This window comes from Rhinatrema bivittatum, chromosome 2 (assembly GCF_901001135.1).
Source record: "Rhinatrema bivittatum chromosome 2, aRhiBiv1.1, whole genome shotgun sequence".
Classification (NCBI taxonomy): Eukaryota; Metazoa; Chordata; class Amphibia; order Gymnophiona; family Rhinatrematidae; genus Rhinatrema; species Rhinatrema bivittatum.
Genome location: NC_042616.1, coordinates 792,928,686 through 792,955,659, shown reverse-complemented (window position 1 = coordinate 792,955,659; position 26,974 = coordinate 792,928,686). Strand labels below are relative to the sequence as shown.

General features: G+C 47.2%; 1 protein-coding gene across 5 annotated transcripts in view; it reads left to right on the top strand.

The window, feature by feature from the left end:
* Positions 1 to 26,974, top strand: part of TRAPPC9 (trafficking protein particle complex 9) — a 1,860,352-nt gene that overhangs the window by 227,384 nt on the left and 1,605,994 nt on the right. For all 5 annotated transcript variants that reach the window (XM_029592072.1, XM_029592073.1, XM_029592076.1 and 2 more), the window contains one exon: positions 9,858 to 9,943. In XM_029592072.1, the coding sequence (XP_029447932.1) occupies positions 9,858 to 9,943 (86 nt within the window). The remainder of the gene's footprint in view (positions 1 to 9,857; positions 9,944 to 26,974) is intronic.

The following is a 26,974-nucleotide window of genomic DNA, read 5'->3' as shown; positions in this document are numbered from 1 at the left end:
TCCCAAACACCGGATAAGTTTATCTGGCTAACTTTAGACTTGCTCAGTAACAGGTTTAACGTATCTGGCTAACTTACACCCAGAGCCACAAAGCTGCAATGTTTTTTCTCGGGAGAGGGCCCCACTATTGTGGTGGTGGTGGGGAGAGGAGGGCAGGTGAAGGGATGTTGACTCAACAGAAGGAGTCACTCCCCTGAAAAAAAAAAATGCGGCTCTGTGGTGCGTTCTTTTTGCTTTCAGACAAACATCGTGGGTCAAAAGCACTCAGTGAGCGTCCCTTTAAGTCTGGTGACAGCCCCAACTTCAAGGGACTCCTATTGCCTTAAAGGACTGGCCACTGAAGAAGTTGCCTGCTGAAGAAAAATGGTAGCATGGGGGTTAGAGATGACCCCCCCCAGCTCAACCTAGGGCTGCCACTTTCTCGGTCAGCTGCTATAAAATATTGACATGAAATTTCCTATTAATGACCTTATTTGCATTATTCATGCATACAGATTGCTTACAAAGCAGGTCATTGTAAAGGGAGGCAACCTGGGCAGGGCCATGCATAATATTGTGTGTTGAGCGATATCTCTGCGTTAATGCTCTGTCTGCACGATAGTGCTCTGTATCGTGCGATTATAGTTTAACATGCGTTAGTGTTCTATGTTCTTGATGCATCACCCAGTTAGCCGGGTAAGTGTGAATATCACTAAGGTAGCCAGATTAGTAGCTCCTCCCGTTAAGTGCAGCCGAATATTAAAACAGCGCCACCTTGCCAGATAAATTCATATTTATCCAACTAATTGGCGCTGAATATTGGACCCTAGGCTGCTGCATGCCACTATTTATTTTATTTTTTTGACCCAACAGTTTTCTCTTGCTCCTTTGAGCTTTCTGCCCACTCAGAAGTAGCCTTTTGGGCTGTGTTGCGATAAATCTTTAAACACTGGGAACCGTATGGCTGGGTTTATATGGCAGACTATATCGGCAGCTGGGTTCATGAATTTGTTGTTAATATTTTCTATATAAATATTGTGTTTTTATAATGTAAGTTTGTTCACTTTGTATGATCGCCTTGAGTATTTATTTGCTCACATTGGATCTTCTGCCTTTCCATCCTGAGAAGGGAAGAGAGTTTATCATCAAGGTGATAAGAGTTTCTACTTTCTCTTTTTATCTAAATTTGAGGACTGATCAAAGTAGTTTTGAAGTATTTATTCCCAACCTGCTGCTTGACATTATGAAGCAGAGATTAACATACATTTGAATAACCTTATGATCCTAATATATGAGCTAGTTATATTCTAACTCATGTATTCCTGCTTGAGCTCTGAAGCATGAGGCTGGTAGCCAGCATTACCTTGCAAATGAACTTTAAGGCATAATAGGATGAATCATCCTGAAACCTATGTATGTCAGAAGTAATGAAAACCCACAGGAAAAATATAAAGCTTTAAGGTGAACTCTTGAAATAGATTTCTGCTGCCTATCTTTTAATGATATATAGTAGCGATTCTTAGTTTCCCTCATCTAAATGCTTACAGTGACAACCAATGTCATTATTTAATGCCATGAGCTATAAGAAGTAAATCCATGTCTCACATAGTCACTTGAGATATTGCTGTTATTTTCCTCATGTATAACTCAGGTATAACTTTATAGTATGTTAAATTAGAAGATATAAACATAAATAAGAAGCTCAGTTTGACATTTTTGCACGAAAACTGTACTAAACTTATAGAATGGGATGCAGACTGTGTGAATGTCTCAAATGTTTATGAACATAATATGTGCCATACTGTCAGACCAAGTGTCCATCCGGCCCAGTATCCTGTTTCTAACAGTGGCCAATCCAAGTCACAAGTACCTGGCAGGACTCCAAAGGGAAAATAGGTTCCAAGCTGCTTATACCAAGAATAAGCAGTAGATTTCTGCATATTCTACCTTATTAATGATTAGTGGACATTTCCTCCAGTAACTTGTAAAATACTTTTTAAAACGCAGCTATATTAATAGCTTTCACCACATCTGCTGGCAACGACTTCCAGAGCTTAATAATGCATTGAAAAAAAATATTTGATGTTATTAGTTTGAAATGTATTACCTAGTAATTTTATTGTGTGTCCCCTGGTCTTTGTACTTTTCGAAAGAGTAAACAACTGATTGTTTACTTGTTCTGTTCCACTCATTATTTTATAGACCTCTATTTTATTTATTTATTTATTATTTTTTATATACCGACATTCGATCTGAGATATCACATCGGTTTACATTCAGGTACTGTAGGTATTTCCCTATCCCCAGAGGGCTTACAATCTAAGTTTTGTACCTGAATCATACCTAAGTTTCTCCCCTCAGCCATCTCTTCTCCACGCTTGCATAGTCCTCACCTCTTTAGCCTTTCTTCATAGAGGAATTGTTCCATCCCCTTTATCATTTTGGTCACCCTTCTCTGTACCTTTTCTAATTCTGCTACATCGTTTTTGAAATGTGGTGACAGAACTGTGTATAGCTCATGGATTATCAGTATTTTATATTTATACTACCTGTCCACTTGTGGAAATTCCCTGGAGGCCCCTATGAATTGCCCTACCTAGCACTCACAGCACAGTCTGCTTTCTCACTCTGAGCCCCAATACAGCCTTCTCAGCCCCATCACAACCTGCCTTCCTCCCCCCTCCTCTGTAGCCCCAGGAGCAGAAGAGCAGCCCCAGCTCCAGCCTAGGCTATCTTCCAGCAGCAGTACAGTCTTACACGGAAATTCCCCTGAGGCTCATATGTATTGCCCTCTCCCTCCAGTCGTATTACAGCCTGCACTCCTCTCCACTGCAACCCCTGGAGCAGCAGAGCCTGTCTCCACTCCCATCCAGCCCAGGCTAAGCCCCCACCTCCAAACTAACAGCAGCAGCACAACCACCCATGGAAATTCCCCGGAGGATCCTATTTATTGCCTTCCCCCTTCTAGCCCCCAGCAGCCTGCCACCCCCCTCCCCTTCAAACATAGACATAATAACATAAGAACCTGCCATGCTGGGTGTTGCAACCGTCTCTTCCTGACAGCTTCACTCCGCTACCTTTCTTTCCTTGCACCTCCTCTTGCTGTTGATGGACGCCTGGCGGCCAAGGCATCTACCTGCCATCCTCTCCGGCGTCCCTGGACCAGCTTGGGCGCTGCCTCCCGCCATGCTCTGTCTGTATCATAGGGTGTGCATGCCGCGCGGCCCTCTCTCTTATTTCCTATTTGGCGCGAATCTGAGGGGCGTCCCCCTGTGATGACGTCACGCTGCCCGGATATTTAAAGCCTACATTGTTTGCTAGCCTTTGAGTTAGCAAGGACAGGAAATCCTTCCGGATGGGATTTGCTCTCCGTACCCAGCTACGCTGCCTCCAATACCATTGGACTCTTAACGCTAACGGGGTACCCGCTCCTCGGGGGCCTCACTTGCTTTTCAGGTTTCTATCAGGAAACCAGTGTTCGCTCCTCGAGGGCCCATGTTCCCTGACTCGCTGCCTGCTCCTACCTTCTCTTCTGCCTGGAAGGATTCGCTATCTTCAACACCGGTGAGTACTACCATCTTCACCTCAGAGCTGTTCCCTGGAACCAGGTACTCGCTCCTCGAGGGCCTGCCTTCGTTCCAGCCCTGGTGCCATCTCTTATGTGGAACCGCTGTGTGAGTACATCACCTTTAAGCCTCTCAGCTCTCAGGGATCAGGTACTCGCTCCTCGAGGGCCTGCTCTCCCTACCCTGGGGTTCTCCATATTGGGGCTTGTGCATATTCCACTCTACTCATTATTCTCAGTTCTTCTACTACATCACTGCTACCGGAGGAGTCGCTGTTCCAGCGCCTGAGGGATACTAGCCCAGCTGGGCTACTTCAACTACTCACTTTGGTGGCTACACCACACTGTTTAATAAAAGATCAATCTCTGTGTTTGTGTGTCCTGAATTGAGCCTGACCTGTGGCCCCTCACGGGACTTCCCCCCTGTGGGCATGGTCAGCTGCCACAGTGTCCAAGGGTCCACCCAAACCTCACTTATTATAACACTGGGTCAGACCAAGGGTCCATCAAGCCCAACATCTTGTTTCCAACAGAGGCCAAACCAGGCCACAAGAACCTGACAATTACCCAAACACTAAGAAGATCCCATGCTACTGATGCAATTAATAGCAGTCGCTATTCCCTAAGTAAACTTGATTAATAGCCGTTAATGGACTTCTCCTCCAAGAACTTATCCAAACCTTTTTTGAACCCAGCTACACTAACTGCACTAACCACATCTTCTGGCAACAACTTCTAGAGCTTAATTGTGCTTGAGTGAAAGAATTTTCTTCGATTAGTCTTAAATGTGCTACTTGTTAACTTCATGGAATGCCCCCTAGTCCTTCTATTATTTGAAAGTGTAAATAACCGATTCACATCTACTCATTCAAGATCTCTCATGATCTTAAAGACCTCTATCATATCCCCCCTCAGCCGTCTCTTCTCCAAGCTGAACAGCCCTAACCTCTTCAGCCTTTCCTCATAGGGGAGCTTGTTCCATCCCTTTTATCATTTTGGTTGCCCTTCTCTCTACCTTCTCCATTGCAACTATATATTTTTTGAGATGCGGCGACCGGAATTGTATACATTATTCAAAGGTGCAGTCTCACCATGGAGCGATATAGAGGCATTATGACATTTTCCGTTTTATTAACCATTCCCTTCCTAATAATTCCTAACATTCTGTTTGCTTTTTTGACTGCTGCAGCACACTGAGCTGACTATTTTAAAGTATTATCCACTATGATGCCTAGATCTTTTTCCTGGGTGGATGCTCCTAATATGGAACCTAACATCGTGTAACTACAGCAAGGGTTATTTTTCCCTATATGCAACACCTTGCACTTATCCACATTAAATTTTATCTGCCATTTTGATGCCCAATTTTCCAGCCTCACAAGGTCTTCCTGCAATTTATCACAATCCACGTGATTTAACTACTCTCAATAATTTTGTATTATCCGCAAATTTGATAACCTCACTCGTCGTATTCCTTTCCAGATCATTTATATATATATTGAAAAGTACTGGTCCAAGTACAGATCAGTCCAAGTACACTTCAGTGCCGGGAAAAATAGTGGAAACTATTCTCAAGATCAAAATCGTAGAGCAAATAGAAATACATGGTTTAATGGAACACAGTCAACATGGATTTACCCAAGGGAAGTCTTGCCTAACAAATCTGCTTCATTTTTTTGAAGGGGTTAATAAACATGTGGCTAAAGGTGAACCGGTAGATGTAGTGTATTCTACTCTCCCCCCCCTCCCCGCCCCCCCCCCCCCCCCCATCAGCCCAAGCCCCAGCCATCAAACCTCCAGAGATATTCTTATTCTTCGAGGGCTAGGAGTTCTTTGCACTGATTGTGCACGTACAACTTCTCACCTACTGGTAGATAATCATACATGTGGCATTCGGTGCAAAAGGATGGTTAGCCTCACGGCTGGAGTACTCTCTACATCTTAATTTTATTTAGTTGTTAGCAATTTAACATTTGTAGATTTAAAATTTGTAGTTAGTTTTTTGCTAACAATTACAAATTGCTATTTAAATTGCTAACAACTACAAACAAAATTTGTAGTTGTTAGCAATTTAAATTTTATTTAGTTGTTAGCAATTTAAAATTTGTAAGGGAATCACTTTCAATGCACATCCAGCATAGCTCTCTCTTTCAACTGCAGGGAAAATGAAGAAAAGATGATTTATATTCAGCATCAACCAACAAGGAATGAATTACATAGTCTGGGTAAACAAATAAGCATGGGTGTAGCTTGCTTGTTACAGTGGCTACTACCCCGAATCAATTAAGCATGATACTTGACTTGGAATAAGTATCCAGCGCAGCTCACTGCTTCAGCAACAGAGGGAATTAAGTAAAGAGGATTTTTATTCAGACAACCAACAATGGCTGAATTGCACATGCAGGGTAAACAAACGGGAGTAGCTTGCTTATTACGGCGGTTACTACCCCAAACCAATTAGCTAGATATTTCACTTAGATGCAGCTCCAGCACTACTGTCTGCATCGATGGTGGGGGTGGAAGGGAATTGGAACCAAAAAGTTACCAATAAGGGCCCTGACCTCAGCGGTCAGAGTAACAGATTATGAAAACAAATAGGTGTGAAAGCTTGCTGGGCAGACTGGATGGGCCGTTTGGTCTTCTTCTGCCGTCACTTCTATGTTTCTATAATAGAGATGTTCAAACTAATCTAAAGTAATTCTAATCTGTTGGTTTATTTTATATTTGTCTGTCATTGATCCTCCAGAGACAGCAATGAATCTACTTATAACTACTTGTATCAAATAAATGAAGCTATTGAAATGTTATAGGACGTGGTGTTTTGGCACACTCCATACAATCCTCTGCTACTGGAATGAGCGGGGTGGGGGGAGGATGGCCAGCTGGGGCTGCAGAAGCTTAAGCCTAAATAGCTCACTGTGACCTCTGGAATTGGCTGCTGGGAGAAATATGCAGATGAGCCTTCTGGTCCTCTGCTGCTGGAAAGAGTGCCGATGCCACCTACTTGGTGCAGCAGGCTGTGGGGTTTGAAAAGCGGCATCTCCTCCACCAGTTTGTGGTTGTGGAGTCCTCTGCCCCTCTGGGTCATGAGCACAGGGAGCTTGATGCTCTGGACAGGAAAGTCTTTCAAGGCGCCATGCTGTTGGCCTGCATTGCCGCCTGCCAGCTTTATTTGTTCAATAGAATTGTAATCTCTGGAAATGGGTCCAGGATTTTGCTGAGGGCCTGCCTCAACAGCAGCAAGAGGCTGCTGTCCTGTGAGAACACCTGTTACAGGTAAGCAATATTTGCTTTCCATCTGGTCAAGGGCCATAACTTGGACTTTCTCATGCCCCCTCCCCCAGCTGTTGGAATACCTATGGCATCTGTCCAAGTCTGGGCTTCAGTCTAGCTCAGTTAGAGTGCACCTCAGCGAGTACCATTGAGATGTTGCTGGCACGTCTGTTTCAGTCCAGTCTTTAGTGGGCCGTTTCATTCGAGGCCTCCTCTAGCTGAAGCCCCCTATTCGGCCTTTGGTTGCATCGTGGGACCTCGATGTTGTCCTAGTGCAGCTCATGCGTCCTCCTTTTGAACTGCTGCAATCCTGCGACCTGAAGTTCCTCACCTGGAAGGTGATATTCCTGGTGATGATTACTTCGGCTCGTAGGATCAGTGAGCTTCAGGCTCTGGTTAAGTACGTGCACCATACATGAGGTTTTTTCACGATGTTGTGGTCTTGTGTACGCATCTAAAGTTTATGCCCAAGGTTGTCACTGATTTTCATATCAATCAGTCCATCGTTTTACCCACCTTCTTTCCTTGGCCTCATTCCCACCCAGGGCTCTTCATACCTTGGACTGTAAAAGGGCCTTGGCTTTCTACCTCGATCGCACTGCGGGCCACAGACAGTTCACCTAGCTCTTCATGTCCTTTGATTTTAACAGGCTGGGGGTGGCGGTGGATAAACAGACCTTATCGAACTGTCTGGTGGATTGCATTGCCTTCTGCCATGTGCAGGCAGGCCTTCTGATAGCCGGCAGAGTAAAGGCTCACTCTGTGCAGGCTATGATGTCTGTGGCACATTTGCGTGCAGTCCTTGTCGATATCTGCCAAACCACAACCTGGAGTTCTCTGCACATGTTTGCAGCTCATTTCTACAATGTTCTTTTGCCCTAGCTTGATGGACTCTGTAACAGGGTACCTTCAAGCTAGGGCGAGATAATATTGTAGAAATGTCTTCTTGGTGAGACTTTCCTCACTCCAAATGATGTCAAATCTTCACTGAATTGTACTGTGCAGTTCATACGTCTTACTCTGCATGTAAAACTGGCCCCTAAACCCTAAACTACCACCAACACCTCACCTTGAGCTATTAGCTGGCTCTCCTATAGTCACATAAATAGTTGAATATTGTGAAGACCTCCCCAGAGGATCTCTCTCTCTACTCCACTCATCTTCTGTCCTCTCCCCTTTCCCTTTCCCCTCCGAAGCCCAGAAATGGCCGAAATGCAATTTGCAAAATTTTATCTCGAATTGCATTATGACCGTTTTGGGCATATCGCACAGCTTAATGCCAGGAAAAAAGGTGTAGATATTTCCAGTGTTAAAACTGTGCGATATTGCCTCTCATTTAAATTAATCCCGCCTCTTCCAAAAATGTGCATTCGCTCCATGCGATAGAACTATTATCACATGCGTTATGGTATTAACACGTTATGTGTGTTAACGCCATAATGTATTTTGATGAATGACCCTATTAGGTGTTTACAATATCCTTTTATACCTGTTATGTAATCACTGTATCCTTTTGCAACTGTAGTAACCCTAACATTTCGTTCCTATTTGTTAATCTCAATGTTATACTAATTTTATTATCTCTAACAGCCTTGAACTCTGTGGCTGGAAAGGCATACTATAAATAAATGATTATGGTGACAAAACAGTAAAGTATAAAAATATATCTTAGAAGTGTAAATTTAACACTGATTGTTCTGTTTCTTATTAGTTGAGCCTGGATGAGGGAGTATGTTTTGCATGCTGCTTGCTATTGGTATGCTGTTTTGATGATCTACAAATTTTATGCTAGTACCAACTGAAACAATCCCACTTTCACCAACATGTTTCACAGTGGGTATTTTCTGTGACGTATCTGACTGCTGCAAACACTTTCTAATTGTTGATGCACTCAATAAGTATTTGAAATAAACATAGTACAAGAAGAAATGAGAATCTTGTATACAGACAGTCACTAGTAGGTTTGGGGCAAAGGAGTCTGAGTGAATTCTGAGTATTTTGCTAGACTTTCTGACCAATAATGGTAAATGCCATTTTCCAAGAAAATTTCTTGGAATGGCATCACATAACGTAAAGTTAATATATATAGTATTAAATAAAACATCTATTTTTGGTAATACCAGCCTCCTCTTTCCTTCCTTGTCTTAGGCATGGTTAGTTGTAAAGCCTTCCCCAATTACATTAAAGGCCTAATTCAGCAGGACTTTTCTGGTATTATTTGTCTATGAGAAAAAATTTGCTTGCTGCTTTTTCAATGGGGCAGACTGGATGATTCAATTTGGTCTTTATCTGCTGTCTTCTACTATGTTATGTTATTATGTTCTTGTCTGGCTCATGGAATCTAAACTACGGTAGCTGTCTTTTGGTGTTGTCTGTGCTTAGTCCAGTTACCTCAAGGAAGAGCTTGGTGTAGGTAAAATTCTTTTTTGTTTCTTGAGCTAATAAAATTCATGACATGCCAGACTTCTCAGTCAGCTGTGACCTGGGAAAGTGAAGTAATGTAAAAATATCCCAGCCAAAAATGTTTTTTTTGACTAATTACGCTTTTTTCTCTGTCTGAGTTAATCAGCCCAGTCAAGGAGCTATTGATACTTTACTGGAAAGGACTTGAAACTTGATTGATTGAATTTGTTTTGTTTTCCTAGTCAATTCAATTATTGTAATGAAATGAGTCGGAATGAAGTTAGCATATTAACGTATTTAGATTTTCTTTATGAAATGTAATAAAGAAAAATAGAATCTAGGATTAGATGACATAATGCAGAAACTAAAAGAATGCATACATACAATGTGAACATTTGTCTTATGACTCTAAGAAAGGGAATCGTTGCAACTATCAGTGTCTCCCATCTTTATTGTGGGACATCCCGAATTGCAACATTAATAAGTAAACCTTTACAAGTAGCTGAATACATTAAAAATATTCCAATAATAAATAAATGATTTCAAGATGGCTGCTGCCTGTAAACTGAATGATGAATGTTTGTCAACTAGATTATTTCTAGTTTGATAAATATGTTTTATTTGTGTGTTTGATCAGATTTCCAGTGGGTTCAAGGAGATGTATGTGAAGTTCAGCTGATGGTGTACAATCCCATGCCTTTTGAGCTCAGAGTGGAAAACATGGTATGTCTAGAATTTCTGGATTTGTTTCTTTCTTTCTTACTAATTTGCGTTACTTCTCTTAAAAAAAAAAAAAAAAAAAGATGTAATCCCTTCATAAACTGGGCTCTATTACAATTGTCTATTTTTATTCTATTTAAATCATCTTCCATAAGTCATCCACTAATCTATTCTTTCTATGCAGCTAAGACATTTTGGTTTTTGTCCCGTTCTTTTTTTTTTTTTTTTTCTTTCTAGAATTGGAATGGTGAAGCATTTGGGGGGGAGAAAAAAACAAAGCAGAGTAAAGTACTATTTTCTCTGAGGACAATTAGGATGGCAGTCCTCACACATGGGTGATGACATCCGATGGAGCCTGGCAAGGAAAAATTGTGTCAAAGTTTATAGAACTTTGACCAAGCCTCTCTGAGCACGTTCAGCATTATACTATATGGCCACGCAGGGTCCCTTCATTCTTTTTTCTTTTCTGCGGAGCCCAGTGTTTCATGGTGAAAGTGAGACTATCAATTTGTAATGTTCTACTTTTTCTCGCTTTTTTCTGGCGTTTTTTCATCTAGAAATTAGATGTGATCATGCGAGTCGATGCAGGGTCCCTCTGTTCTCCCTGCTAGAGGCCTTAGATAGGGTTTTTGATGTTTCTGGTAAGTTTCGTGTTGTCGATCCCCAGGGTGGAAGTGCACTTGGGGCCCACCAGCTGTCAATGGCCACTGGCGGGCACCAAGTGCACTGCCACCCTGGGGATTGACATCACATCCCTTTTATTTCGTGATTCCATGTCATTGTCAAGGTTCCAGTGATGTCCTGTGGATACCCATGATAGATGTGTCCTCTGCCTGGGGGCATTGCATAACGTCCGGGGTTGCTGAAGGTGAGCACAGATGACCCCTAAAGGACACTGGGCCCACGCTGAAGAAAATGGACGAACACTTCGAGCTCTGGAAGACCAATCCATCAGCTTCGGAAGCATCAAAATCAAGGGACCTTGAAGCCACACAAACGGCCATCGAACCATTGGCATCGGCAGAGCCATCTGCTCCGTTGTGTCGGTGACATCCAAGCACTATGGAGATGGGTCATCTTCCAGGTTGAAGACACTGGGTCATCATCTTTGGCTTTGGCACTGGGGAAGGGCCGAGCATTGATGGAAGCTGAAGAAGCATTGTCATAGGTCCCTGTTGGTGCACGGTGCTGGGCACGGGGATGCAACATTCTTGGCTGTGATATTCCTGAAAAGACCCCACCAGTTCTCCAAGATTCCCAGGGGTTTGCCACGGCTTCCACCAGTCCCAATGCCCACCACTGATCCTCCTCTCTGTACCGAAGAGGATCTGGATCCCACTCTGTCATGGTGTTGGCGGTCTTTGGGGAGGATTTGGAGAAACAAGTGCAGCAGACCATGGAGAAGGCACTGTAGGGCCTCTGCATCTGGGCATCAGTACCAGCACTGTTGCTCCTGGAGTTGTTGCTTAAGTGCCATGCTGACACCATGATTGGTGTGGGTACCTAGGGCGGCATCAACGCCTGCTGAGGCAATGGAGTGTCCACTGGTCAATCAGATATTCAGCCATGATTCCTCAGAGAAGGAAGATCTCCCAAAGACTAAGGCAGCTTTGGGGTCTAGACCACCTGGCCAGCAGAGTCCTTTCACATACTGCTGGCTGTGGACCAAGCACATCAGAATCCATCCTCTGTCTATGACAGTGAAGACTATCTCTTTGATCATTGAGGGAGGCTCCGGAAGATGAGGCATTGGTTGACCTCCCCTCCAAACCATCTCCTCCGGAAGAGCTCTCCTTTGCATGTTCTGTCCGATAGATGGTGGAGGCCATCCCATTTACTTTGCAGACTGAGGAGGATACCTGGCACAAGATGCTGAATATTCTCCAGTATGTGGAGCTTCCTAGGGCATGAAATCCTTATGAAGTTGCTGATGAGGATGTGGGAAAACCCCCTCTTCGTGGCTCCCATTAATAGGAAGGCGGACACGATTTAGCTTGTACAAAAAGCTCCCAGATTCGATAAACATCAGCTGTCACATCAATCCGTCATGATTGAATCCGCTGTCGAGAAGGCCAAGTGCCTTCAGACTCATTCCTCAGTTTCCCCAGGAGGATACATAGTGGCTACCAGTAATTAATGGGCCAGTATATACGGGACATCCTAAAACAGGTGCAGGAGGTGGCCAAGGTGCTGCGTCAGCAGCAGCAAGACAAACTCCAGTCGCTGGTGCATAAGGGTCTGGAGTGTGGAAAACACAGGATCCATTCATCTCTGTCATAGAATCCAGCGCCCACAGGCTCACCTAGCTGTGGGCCTTGGATCTCTATCAGGAGGTGCAGAAAAGACTCACTGACATGCCGGGCACAGGAGCGAATCGCTTTGGAGATAAAGTGAACGACACAGTGGCTAGGAAGGCATAAGTTTCTGGGGGCTGCAAAGAAGAGCAGCAGCCACAGCAAAACTTCATGTGGTTCTGTCAGCCACATAAAGTCCCAGAACTATCAGCTGTTTTAATCACTTTGCCTTCACGTTTTCAGTGCACAATGACTTTGTTTATTTTTGTGTTTTAGGTTTTATGTTTCTTTTGAAGTATAGACTCACTTTGTGTCTACACCTCTGATAGGACCTGAACTTTCAGCTTTGTTTCCAGGGCTTAGCCTGTAGTACAGGAAACAGGAGGGGAGGGGATGAGGCTGGAGCTGACAAAATAGAAAAGAGCTGCTTTTCTCCCTAATCCAGCCTCTCCCCTCCTGATGTTTCCTCTCTCCTCCTAGGTAGTTACCAGGAAAAAAAGGGGATGGGTGTGGCTGGAATGAATGACAGAAAAAAGAAGAATTCAGTTTTGGTCTGTAGTTTTTTGTTTCTAGTTTGTGGTCCGTTAGTCTGTATTTGTTAGGATTTGTCTATGTTCTGTGTGTAACCCTTACTTGTGGAGCAGGGGGAGGCTAGGTCTCAAGGACTCACAAACTTATTTGTTCTCTTCAAGGCATACATCTGGCTAGCACCTGCTCCCATGCTTAACTCTCTATCCCAGGGTGGACTCTTTCTGTGGAGGAAGCTCTTGCTTATGGCCCAGACAATGGTATGATATTCCCCATGTGATAGAGATGTTTAAAATCATGAGAGGTCTAGAATGGGTAAATGTGAATTGATTATTTACTCTTTTGGATAATAGAAGGACTGGGGGGGGGGGGCACTCCATGAAGTTAGCATGGGGCACATTTAAAACTAATTAAAGAGATTCTTTTTCACTCAACGCACAATTAAACTCTGGAATTTGTTGCCATGGGATGTGGTTAGTGCAGTTAGTGTAGCTGGGTTTAAAAAAGGTTTGGATAAGTTCTTGGAGGAGAAGTCTATTACCTGCTATTAATCAAGTTGATTTAGAAAATAACCACTACTATTACTAGCATCAGTAGTGTGAGATATACTTAGTGTTTGGGTACTTGCCAGGTTCTTATGGCCTGGATTGGCCACTGTTGGAAACAGGGTGCTGGGCTTGATGGATCCTTGGTCTGACCCAGTATGGCATGTTCTTATGTTCACCCCATGATGCTCCAGCAGCGCTGGATTCCAGGACCTGCCCTCCTCCTCTAGGGGGTCATTGAGACCTGGCCTGAGGAAATCTTTCTTCTGCCTGAGGAGACACACTCTTTCGCTATCTTGGTCCCTTCAACAATAGCAGGCTCTTTGTAGCTGCCCCAGACAACAGAGGGCCCCAAAGCCCCAGCCGGCATCTCAGTCAAATCCAGGGATGGGATTTTGACTGGATCGAAGAGAGTGTAGCTAAGCCTATCTTACCCGTGATGACAGATCTTCCACTTGGAGTCAGGCTGCAATTTTACTTGAGCTGGTGGCCCAGTGTAATCTGAGACCAGTGGGTCCTCGCCATTGTTCTGTCAGACAGTGCTGCTGTCAGAACTCTGCTCCCTCTTAATGGCCAGAGCAGTCGAGCCCATTCCACCAGGGCAGAAAGTGTGGGGATTTTACTCCTGGTACTTCCTGATTCCAAAGAAAACAGGGGGACTCTGTCCCATCGCAGACCTAAGGGCCTTGAACAAATTTCTAAAAAGAGAAAAGTTCAAGATGATTTCCTTGGGCACCTTGATTCCTTTTTTTGCAAAAAGAGGATTGGTTATGCTCACTCGATCTAAGAGACGCATACACTCACATCGAGATCTTCCCCAGCCACCAAAAACATCTCCAATTCGTGGTGGGAAAACAGCACTTCCAGTACTGTATTCTGCTGTTTGGGCTAGCATCTGCCCCGTGGGGCTTCACAAAATGCTTGGCTGCAGTGGTGGTGCATCTTCACAGACTGGGAGTTCATGTTTTCCATTATCTGGATGATTGACTGGTCGAGAGCATCTCTCGGGCAGTGTGCTCGACCATCCGGGTGCTGGAGTCAGTAGGGTTCGTCATTAACTACCCCAAGTCCCAAGAGCCAGAGGGTATCAGCATGGCACGTATTGAGATTGTTGGGCCTCATGGCTGCGACAGTCCATGTCACTCCCTAGGCATGCCTCCACATGTGAGAACCCAATGGACTCTGAGGTTCCAGTGGCTTCAAGCTGTTGCAACCATCCCTTCCCGATGCCTTCATTCCGCCTACCTTTCTTTCTTTGCACCTCCTCTCGCTATGGATGGATGCCTGGTTTCCACGGTGTCTGACTGCCGTCCTCTCTGGTGTCCTCGGACCGGCTTGGGCGCTGCCTCCTGCCATGCTCCGCTGGTACTTTAGGGCGTGCACGCCATGCGGCCCTCACTCTTATTTCCTACTTGGAGCGAACCTCAGGGGCGTCCCCCTGTGATGACGTCACGTTGCCCGGATATTTAAAGCGTACGATGTTTGCTAGCCTTTGAGTTAGCAAGGGGGTATCTTACGGATGGGATTCGCTCTCCGAACCCAGCTACTCTGCCTCTCCAATCTTCCATTGGACTTTTAATGCTAACGGGGTACCCGCTCCTCTGGGACCTCACTTGCTTTTCAGGTTGCTATCAGGAAAGCTGTATTCGTTCCTCGAGGGCCCATGTTCCCTGACTCGCTGCCTGCTCCTACCTTCTCTTCTGTCTGGAAAGATTCACTATCTTCAACACCAGTGAGTACTACCATCTTCACCTTAGAGCTGTTCCCTGGAACCAGGTACTCGCTCCTCGAGGTCCTGCATCCGTTCCAGCCCTAATGCCATCTCCTACGTGGAACCCGCTGTGTGAGTACATTACCTTCAAGCTCTTAGCCCTCAGGGATCAGATACTCGCTCCTTGAGGGCCTGCTCTCCCTATCCTGGGGTTCTCCATACTGGGGTTTGTGCATATTCCACTGTACTCATTATTCTCACTACAGCACTGCTACCGGAGGAGTCGCTGTTCCAGTGCCTGAGGGATACTAGCCCAGCCGGGCTACTTCTGCTGCTCACCACTGCCACCTCTGGTGGCTTCACTACGTTGTCTAATAAAAGATCAATCTCTGTGTTTGTGTCCTGAGCTGAGCCTGACCTGTGGCCCCTCAAGGGACTTCCCCCTGTGGGCGTGGTCAGCTGCCACAGTGTCCAAGGGTCCACCCAAACCTCACTAATTATAACAGCTGCATCCGAGTCACTCCGTCCCTCTAGAACTCCTTGTTCTAGTGACAGGAAATTTCCAATTTGGAACAGGGGGTGTCCTAAATTCCTCGGTCCAAATTACCTCTAACGATGGATGCATCCACCCTAGGCTAGGGAGCCCACATAGATGGGCTGAGCACCCAGGATGTTTGTATGCTCAGAAACATCTCTGCCAAATTGACTTCCTGGATATCCAGATAATCTGGTATGTACTGTGACTTTCAGAGATTGGCTGGCCCACAAAATTGTGTTGGTCCAGGCATACAACCAAGTGGTGATGTACTATGTTAACAAGCAGGGAGGTCATTTATTTATTTATTTATTTATATTTATTTATTAACTTTTATTTACCGACATTCGTGCAGCACATCATGCCGGTTTACAAAGAACTCAGGTAGGCGATACAATAAAACAATAAAACAAAACAATGTACAAAGAATAAAATAAAAGTAAAATCATAACAATGTAACCTTAGAACAAAATACTATTTCTTACAAAAGGACACATTAACCGATCATGATCAAAAAATAAATTAAGCCGTAGGTCATGGGTCTTCCCTCACATGGTGAGTTCAGGGCCATATATCTGACCGGTTTGGAGAATGGAGTAGTATACAGATTGAGTTGTTCCTTAAGACCTTATGAATGATCTCTGGATTTAGAGGGTAGTGAGCCGGATTTTCCACCTCTGAGGAAGCCTGGAAGTGGATTTATTCACAACCTCATGGAACAGGAGGTTTTCTCAGTTTTGCTTTAAGTACAGGACATACAGCAAACCTCCGATGCTTTTGCCCTTCATTGGAGCCAGGATCCTCCTGTACACGCGTATTCACTAGTTCCATTGATGGTGAAGACTTTGTTAAAGTTCAGGGAGAACAAGGGGACTATGATTCTCATAGCCCCCCTGTTTGCCGAGCCAGGTCTGGATTCCACTCCTTTGGGAGTTATCCATCCGGAAACCAATCAGACTGGGGATTTCCCCAGATCTCATCACTCAGAATGCAGGCAGGTGGCGACATCCCAATCTTCAAGCCCTGTCGCTCACAGCTTGGATGTTGGGCGGTTGATCTTGCAATCCCTAAATCTCTGGGAAAATGTCTCTTCCCTGTACGTACCAGGACCAGTCCAGACGGTGGGTTATGTCCCCCGTCCAGCAGATGGAGTCAGAACAGAGCTCGAGAGTGGCACCTCATAGGCTAGCGCACCCTCTGCTGGAGCTCAGTATCTTTCTGACTCCAGCAGATGTGAGTTGGGGAAACCAGAGCTTCCCCAGAGTGACAGGTTTTCGGACTTATTTTGCTCTTCTTTGAGTTTCTTCCTGTCATTTCTTCTTCTGTTAACAGGTTGGATCAAGTTAGTTTGAAAAAAAAAAAAAAAAAAAAAAAAAAAGTTTTAAGACAAATTTTGTCAGGTTAATTTTTGAGGAGGCGTGCCTTCCGATTTCTATTCTGCCTCCTCCTGCGGTTCTTTACTCACGTTTGGGTAAGTTTGGTTTTTGTGCTTTTGCCTTTCAGCGTTTTCAGCCGGTGGCGCCGGCTTCTGCGATTTTGACTGTCAGTCCCGCGGCCCGGCACATCTCTCTCGGGCCTGGGCGCGCCGGCAGGGGTTGTTTCCCGCCGGTGCCTGAGGACTCTTCGGGCGGGTTGTGCAGGCCACTTCGGCCCCCCCGCGGTGCGATCTTCTTTCGGCCCCCCCCGAGGCGTCCTTCTCGCGCGGCGTGCCGATGCCGCGCTCTTTTCGTTGCGAGTCCTGCGGAGAGCAGGGGTCTCGTCTCTCGCGGGAGGGGGTTTGCCCGCGCTGCCTTCCAGAGGAGGAAGACGCCGCGCACGGCTCGGGTTCGCTCCCGACGCCCCCCTCCCCGCAGCCCGGGAAGCGTGGGCCGGCCATTTCCTCGCCGAGGGCGGGAATGGCGGCCATTTTGGAGGGGGATTCTGGCGCGGCAAACGCGCAGGAGGAGGATGCTGCAGCTCGGGGCGTACCGCGTCTCCCGCGTAGCTCCGAGGAGGGCCTGCCGATTCGTCTACCTCAGGAGGCCTCTACTTCGGGCGCGCCCCCCGGTCTGCCGTTTTTCTCCCCAGATTTCATTTTAAAAATGCATATGGCATACTTACAGGGTCTGTCAGATCCGGGGGGTGCTCCAGCAGGGCCTTCTCCTCCCAAGATCCCTAAGCTAGCCTTACCACCATCCGGGCCTCGGATTCCGGCTGGGGCAGTCCCAGGGACCTCTGCTCTGCCATCCCCGCCTCGTGCTGTGGGAGCGGCTTCCTCGACGGGAGGTGACCCTTCGGACCCTCCGGATCCGGCACAACTGGATGGCCAAGCGGAAGGCGACGACCCGCGCGCCTTACGAATCTTCCACAGGGAAGAGCTGCAGGATCTGCTCCAACAGACTCTGCAAGAGCTGGACTTGGATCCGCCGCCGGACCCTCCGGCACCGGTGGCCCCGGCGGTTGCTACGTGTTCAAAGAAAGGAGATCCAGTTCTAGCCGCCCTCAGGCCTCGGGCGAAGGCTTTCCCGGTACATGAATCCTTCCTGCAACTCCTCACGGGGGAATGGGACGCCCCCGAGGCGTCCTTGAGGGTCTCCCGGGCCATGGAAAAATTGTATCCGCTGCCAGAGGATTTCTTGGATCTCGTCCGGTTTCCTAAGGTGGACTCGGCGGTATCAGCGGTGACAAAGAGGACGACGATCCCGGTCACTGGCGGGACGGCCCTACGCGACACGCAAGACCGCAAGCTGGAAACGTTCCTCAAGAAAGTGTTCGAAGTCTCGGCCCTAGGCATGCGTGCCGTCATGTGTATTTCGTTGACTCAGAGGGCTAGTCTGCTCTGGGTCCAGCAGCTCCTGACGTCTCAGCAGTTGCCTCCGGATGAGGCCGCCCAGGCCGACAGTCTAGAATCTGCCATCGCTTACGGGGCGGATGCTCTGTATGACCTCTTCCGGGTGCTGGCCCGCTCCATGGTCTCGGTGGTGGCCGCTCGGAGGCTGTTATGGCTTCGAAATTGGTCGGCGGACGCCTCTTCTAAGTCGAGTTTAGGATCACTGCCTTTTCGGGGTAAGTTTCTCTTTGGCAATGATCTGGATGAAATCATCAAATCGCTGGGAGAAAACTCAGTGCATCGTCTACCCGAGGATAGACAGCGACCCTATCGGGCGTTTGCCTCCACCAGAACCAGAGCTAGGGCACAGCGACGTTACAGGTCTTACCGGCAGCCGGGCCCTCGCGCAGCCCCCAGCAGGCCACAGCCTTGGTCGCGTTCCTTTCGCGGGCGGAGGCCCGCGAGAGAGGGCTCGGGGCAGGGGAATACCCCTGCCAAATCTACCCAATGATGCCAGAGCGGCCCACTCCTCCGGTCCCCCCATCGGGGGTCGACTCTCGGAATTCTTCGAGGAGTGGGCAGACATTACCGCAGATCAGTGGGTCCTGGACACCATCCAGCACGGCTACGCCTTGGAATTTGTCCGTCCGCCACGGGACAAGTTTCTCTTCTCCCCATGCGGCTCCGAGCTCAAGAGAATGGCGGTCCAGCAGACTCTGGACCGACTCCAGGATATAGAGGCTATTGTGCCCGTCCCCTTCGCCGAGGTGGGCTCGGGGCACTATTCCATCTACTTCGTAGTACCCAAGAAGGACGGGTCGTTCCGGCCCATACTGGATTTGAAGGAGGTCAACCGGTCCCTGCGGGTCAGCCGTTTTCGCATGGAGACACTGCGTTCGGTAATTGCCGCAGTGCACCGGGGGGAGTTCCTGGCTTCCTTGGATCTGACGGAAGCGTACCTACACATTCCCATACGCCCGGACCACAGGCGTTACCTTCGCTTCAAGATTCTCGGACAGCATTTCCAGTTTCGGGCCCTACCCTTCGGACTTGCGACGGCTCCGCGGACCTTCACCAAGATCATGGTGGTAGTGGCGGCGGCCCTTCGAAAGGAGGGGATCTTAGTGCATCCCTACCTGGACGACTGGCTGGTGCGGGCAAAGTCCTTCTCGCATGGACAAGCCTCGGTGGCCAGGGTCTTAGAGGTCCTGCGCTCCCTGGGCTGGGTCGTGAACCTCCACAAGAGTTCCCTCGTTCCGTCTCAACGCTTGGACTTCCTGGGCGCGACCTTCGACACGCAACAGGGCATGGTGTTCCTGCGGTCAGACAAGGCCCTCTCCTTAAGGGAGCACATATGTCAGTTCGCGTCCTTGACAGAACCCACCGCTTGGAATTATCTACAACTCCTGGGTGTGATGGCTTCCACGATCGACATGGTACCCTGGGCATTTGCACACCTGCGTCCCCTGCAGGCGTCGCTGCTCTCTCGTTGGAAACCGGTCTCACAGGAGTATCAAGTGATTCTGCCTCTTCCTCAGGCGGCTCGGGACAGCCTCAAGTGGTGGTTGGTGCCGTCCCACCTGGCTCGCGGCGTTTCGCTCGAAATTCCCACCTGGGTGGTGGTGACCACGGACGCCAGCCTCGTGGGTTGGGGCGCCGTCTGCGACCGCAGCGCCACACAGGGCCTGTGGACCTCGGAGGAGTCTCGGTGGCCGATCAATCGCTTGGAAACCAGGGCGGTTCGACTAGCGCTCCAGCGTTTTCTCCCTTTGGTTCGGAACAGGGAGGTGCGGATTCTCTCCGACAACGCGACCACCGTGGCTTACATCAATCGTCAGGGCGGAACGAGGAGCGAGCACGTCTCCACCGAAACCACTCTCCTGATGGAATGGGCGGAACGCCATCTCGCCCGGCTCGCGGCCTCGCACATTGCCGGGGTGGACAATATCCAAGCGGATTACCTCAGTCGACAGCGGCTGGACCCCGGCGAGTGGTCCTCTCTCCGACGACGCGATGGAACTCCTTGTTCGCCGCTGGGGGACTCCGCGACTGGATTTAATGGCGACGGCGGCCAACACCAAGGCCCCGCGCTTCTTCAGTCGCCGATGGGAGCGCGGCGCGGAGGGAGTAGATGCTCTCGTGCTGCCATGGCCAGCCGACCAGTTGCTCTATGTCTTCCCTCCCTGGCCCCTAGTGGGCAAGGTCATTCGCAGGATAGAGAACCACGCGGGCCTCGTGATTCTCGTGGCTCCGGAATGGGCGCGACGTCCCTGGTTCGCGGACCTGCTACTCCTGGCAGTGGACGGACCGATTCGTCTGGGTCATCACCCCCGGCTCCTGCACCAGGGTCCGGTATTTTTCGACCAGGCAGAACTCTTTTGTCTTGCGGCATGGCTTTTGAGCGGCGCCGCCTCCGTCGCAGGGGCTATCCGGAGGCGGTGATTTCGACGATGCTTAAGGCCCGCAAGACTTCCACTTCTGTTGCCTATGTTCGAGTGTGGAAAGTCTTCGAGTCCTGGTGTGCCACTCATGGGGCCCGGCCCACGGAGGCGACGGTTTCTCTAATCCTTCTGTTCTTACTGGATGGATTGGATAAGGGCCTCGCGTACAATTCTCTCAGAGTACAAGTAGCGGCCTTGAATGTTCTGCTACAGTCCACGACTTCTCTCCTTCTCCATCCGGACATCGCCCGATTTCTGAAGGGAGTGCAGCATTTCCGGCCTCCGGTCAGGGACCCCTGCCCGTCGTGGAATCTTAATCTAGTGCTCCGGGCCCTGGCGGGTGCTCCGTTCGAACCTCTCCAAGGTTCTACTCTCAAGGATCTCACCATGAAGACGGTTTTCCTCTTAGCGATATGCTCCGCTCGTCGTATCTCGGAACTGCAAGCGCTATCCTGCAGGGAGCCTTACCTACGTATTTCGGATGCCGGGATCTCGCTTCGTGCAGTGCCTGCCTTCCTGCCGAAGGTGGTTTCTTCGTTCCATTTGAACCAGACGATTGAACTCCCGGCTTTCTCTCCAGAGGAGTCTCGGGCGCTCCGACACCTGGACATGAAGCGAGTGCTCCTCCACTACTTGGGGGTTACCAATGACTTCCGGGTCTCCGATCATCTGTTTGTCCTCTGGTCGGGACCTAAGAAGGGTGCCGCCGCGTCTAAGACGACCATTGCCCGCTGGATCAAGGATGCCATCTCGGCGGCCTACATTGGTTCTGGGCGGGATCCACCCAGGGGCGTCCGAGCTCACTCTACTCGCTCGCAGGCAACTTCCTGGGCTGAGTCTCGTTCCGTCTCGCCACAGGAGATCTGCCGGGCGGCGACATGGAAGTCGCTGCATACGTTCGCCAGGCACTATCGGTTGCACCTGGCTCCCTCGGGATCTGGCCACTTTGGCGATCAGGTCCTCCGAGCAGGGCTTTCGGGGGCCCACCCGGTTTAGGGAAGCTTTGGTACATCCCACCGTCTGGACTGGTCCTGGTACGTACAGGGAAAAGAAAATTATTCCTTACCTGCTAATTTTCGTTCCTGTAGTACCATGGACCAGTCCAGACGCCCACCACTCTGGGATTTAAGCTCCTGCTCGGGTTCTTGACTGTATAGCTGTCTTATTGTCTACTTTTCCTCGTCTACCTGGTTTTGTTCGAGGTTGCAGCTCCTCACAAGTTTGCCTGTTGCGACCTGGGTTGCTGGTCGCACCTGTTATTGTTTTTGATGTTTTCACTTCAGGTTCTTGATCCAACTTGTTTCTTTACCTGGCTATTTTCAGCTTTGTTATTCATGATACTGAGCTCCAGCAGAGGGTGCGCTAGCCTATGAGGTGCCACTCTCGAGCTCTGTTCTGACTCCATCTGCTGGACGGGGGACATAACCCACCGTCTGGACTGGTCCATGGTACTACAGGAACGAAAATTAGCAGGTAAGGAATAATTTTCTTATAGTTTCCAGAAAGCCATTCACTAGAAGGTCCTATGGACTGAAGTGGAGGAGTTTTTCTGTGTAATGTGAACAAAATGTCCCAGACCCTTTCTCCTGCTCAACACAAAAACTGCATGACTACCTTCTACATTTCTCCAAAGCTGGCCTCTAGACCAACTCTGTTAGGGTTTACTCTAGTCTGATTGGCGCATATCACCATGGTGTAGAGGGTAAGCCCATCTCTGTACAGCCTATAGTTTGTATGTTTCATGCATGCTCTGCTTCAGTTGACACCACCCATAAGGCTTCCCACTGTGTTCTGGAACCTCTAAATGGTTTTAGCTCAGCTTATGAAAGCTCCTGGAACCTCTACATGGTTTTAGCTCAGCTGATAAAAGCTCCCTTCAAGCCACTGCGCTCCTATGACTTGAAGTACCAGCCCTGGAAGGTGGTATTTTGGGTGGCAGTTACTTCAGTGTGTAGGGTCAATGAGCACCAGGCTGTGGTGACTTATGCCCCTTACACTGTTTTTTTCATCAAAGCGTGGTTCTTCGTACTCACCCCAAATTCCTTTCTAAGCTGGCGTTGGACTTCCATCTTAACCAATCTATCATCCTGCCAAATAATTTTTCCTAGACCTCAGTTTGGACTGCACAGTTTTGACTGCAAGAGATTCTTCACCTTCTGTCTGGAGCGAACAGAGGCCCATGGACAATCCACCCAGCTTTTTGTTTCTTTTGACCAGAATAGGCTTTGGATCGCTATTGTTAAGCAGATGCTTTCCAGTTGGCTAGCAGACTGCATATCTATGTATTATGCCCAGCAAGATTGCATTTTGGGAGAGCTGCAATGTGGAGTTCCATCTACTCATTCACATCACATTACTGTTTGGATAGAGATGGTTGACACAACAGCAGATTTGGCCAATCTATCCTTTGGAACTTGTTTGAGGTTTAGAAACCAACTCTGTTCCTGCCTAGGGTTCATTATGTCTGTTAGGGCTACCTCCCTCCTGTTACTAACAAAACATTGTCATCATTGAGCCTGTTTGCACCTGTTTTGTGGCCCCCAGTTTTGTTGGAGGACTGCCTGTAGCTAGGGATTCATCCATGTGTAAGGTCTGCCATTCTGCTTGTCCTTGGAGAAAGCAGTGTTGCTTACCTGTAACAAGTGTTCTCTGAGGACAGCAGGATGTCAATCCTCATGAGACTAGCCTGCCTCTTCATAGAGTTGGATCTCTACTAAGTGGATTTTATTCTTAATTCTATGATATAAGACTGAAGGGACCCCGTGTGGTATAATGCATGCCAAGCCTGCTCAGAGAGGCCCAGTCAAAATTCTAGAAACTTTGACAAAAGTTTTCCATGCCTGGTTTCATCAATAGATGTCACACATGTGCTAACATCTGTTCTCCAGACTTGCTCAGAAAAAAGTGAAAACCTGGTTGTTTCTTGAGGCTTTCAGCCCATGAATATATTTAACCAGCTTTTTACTTCAAATTGCGCTGCTTGTTTTGATTTTTACCAAACTGCTGTTGATTGCTTTCTTTTCCCCTTTCACTAATAATATCCATGGTTATGGGTTTATGTTCTATGTAAGTAGTTGATTTTGGCCTCCATGCTCTTGTCTTATAACTGGCTTTGAGCTCATATGTTGGAAAAGCGTGTAATAAATAAAAGATGATGATGTGAGGATTGACATTCTGCGGTTCTCTGAGAATACCTGTTACAGGTAAGCAACTCTGCTTTGCCTACCAACTGGTTGGCCAAACCATTTTTAAATTGCTCTCTTGGAGACTGTATCATGTTTCAACCATAGCATGTAGCTACAAAATTTGGCTAAAGTACTAGAGGAAAGAAAGGAAAAGTCCATACGTAGTAGGTTTTCTCTATTTTGTCCTGTAAGTCCTCTTTACACTTTCCCTACTCGGTTTTTCAACAAGCAGCCACCTCTGATGCTTTTCCCCCTTCACGTATAAATCACATATGACAACGAGCCTGTGGTCCTTTGTGATATACCAGAGAAAACTTCCTAGCATTGCTTGAGTTGTCTGGTCTATAACAGCTATAAATTTTAAAATTGAACAAAAATGAAAATAAGTATTTTAATTTAAGTAATTAACCGAAAGCATATAGAAACTTAAGGAATCTTTCTGTAAACTACATTGACAGTATATTAGACATCTCTAGTTACCCAAACTATAGAGAGGACTAAATAGTGATTGTTACAGAGGAAGGTTAAAAAGCACTTGTTTCAGTACTATTTACCATCCCCCATTGAGAGAACTGACCGGTTAGGCAAATCTGCCCCTGACAGAGTGTAAGACTATCGGGGCTTTGGGCATACCCTGGTGGGCCAGTAAACCCAATCATGTGGTTGGTGTTGGTCAAAGGGACCCAATGCCTGCAGAGTTGCTATAGCCAACTCCACCCCGCAGCAGCTCTTCTCTCCACTCAAGGCTGCCTTTTCATTGTCAGCAGATAGGCAGCATAGGCCTAGGACCTGCTCCCTGCACTCCTCCCCCACGCAGCACCACGGTGTTGGGAACACTCTGGCTGTTCCCTTTGTCTTCCATGCCGTCACAGCCATTCTCTGCTTTGGACTTCTGGCGGGACTGAAGGCAGGTGCTGCAGGCCGCCACAGAAGTGGGGCGGATGATGGGAGCTGCTCAACTAGAGGCTGCCATCAGGCCCTGCAGCAACTGTTTTATGTATTTTTTCAGCTCCTCATTGGCAGCAGTAAGGTAGCTCCATGGGATTGCTTTCTTTACTCTCCTTTCCACCCCTATCCCTACTGTGGCAATGGGAAGTACTCCTGCTGCCTCCTTCACACCTGCTTTGCCCTGCCTAGTCTGGTCTCGAGTCTCCTCTGCCGGAGACATGAACTCACGAACCTCCTGGGGCTACCTCTCTATGGGCTAAGCACTTCCTGCTGCTCCCAGGCACGACAGCTACAAAAAAACTAAAACCTACCATTAAGTATCATCATTAGCTACTGGATCAGCAAAAGGGCGCCTATCCAGACCCTATTATTCTTTTGGTGCTATGCCTGAATACCCCTGACCACCAATGTAAAAGTAAGTAAAATATTTTTTCTTTTAACTTATTCAGAGGCAGAGTGAGAGTGAGTCACTGAGTACCTGTTTGAGCCGGCATGAATTTTGAGCATGTGTGTCAATGGACATATGCGAGAGTGCATGTGAGCGAGCATGTGTGAGAGCATGAGAGTGCGTTTGTGAGTCTGAGCACATGTGAGTGGGTGTGTCAGCATATGTGTGTCAGTGAGCATTTTTACAAGCGCTTGTGAGTCAGTGAGTGTTCATGAGTACCTGTGTGAATCAGTGAGTATGTATGTGAGAGTGCATATGACAGAGTATGTATGAGAATGAACGTGTGTTAGAGAGTGTGCGTACACAAGAGAGAGAAGAGTTTGTGTGCACTCCTATGCCTGCCTAATTCAAAACATTATCAAGGTGATAGGAATCAAAAGTTCCCAGGTATTAAGAGTATGGGATTTTTAATCCTTATTAGTTTAAATTATTAGATGTTATTAAATGTCTGCTGTTTTAAAATACTTTACTGGTTCCCAATTACTAGATGTTCTTGCTGCCAGCTGTTTTGAAGTATTTATTTTTTTGTATGGTTTTATTATTGTGGCTGAAATTTTAGTTTTTGATTTTGTTTGATATTTTATGAGGAAAGCTGGTGATTCTGTTTTTCATTTGTTGCACTGGCTTGTTGCAGTTTTTGTCTGCATATTTCTGTTATATCCTATGGTCTTTTCATTCTGTAAGAACATAAGAAATTGTCATACTAGGTCAGACAAGGGTCCATCAAGCCCAGCATCCTGTTTCCAACAGTGGCCAATCCAGGCTACAAGTACCAAAACTCTTAAGTAGATCCCATGCTATTGATGCCAGTAATAGCAGTGGCTATTCCCCAAGTCAACTTGATTAATAGCAGTTAATGGACTTCTCCTCCAAGAACTTGTGTTTGAGGGTCTGTTTGTGTTCTGCATGTGTAACTGAAGTGATGTATTCTGCTAGCATGTAGTTTCTGTTTAGGGATCTATAACAGCCTGACTTGTTTTCTTTTCCCAATAGGAGGTCTGTTGGTGTTTTAGAGTCTGGTGTAATATTTACCAGGTTGCCTTTTTTATAGGTGGGGTTGTAACACTTTGCATGCTGGTAGTTACTGCTGTTTTTGTTGTGGAGGTTTACTGTTTTGTAATTCAGTTTATCCAAGATTTTCTGAGGTCCAGGCACACACCCAACAAGCATTACAATAGGCTTAATGCCATAAGAACATAAGAAGTATCATGCTGGCTCAGACTAAAGGTCCATCAAGCCCAGTATCTCGTCTCCATCAGTGGCCAGTCCCTAAAAGTAGATTCAATTTTTGGCTGCCTCCTCCCTGTGACAAGTAGTGAGTCTCCCTGAGTCACCTAGTTAATAATTATGGACTTTTCTTTCATGAACTTGTCCAAACTCTTTTTAAATTCAGCTATGTTAGGTGTCTTGATTCCATCCTCAGGAGTGAATTCCATAACTTGATTGTGCATTGAGTGAAAAAAAGAGACAATTGAGGTGGGATATGATTGAGGTCTACAAAATTGTGAGTGATGTAAAACAGGTAAATAAGGAACAGCTATTTACCTTTCAAATTAGACTAGGTCTAGGTGATACTCACTGAAATAACAG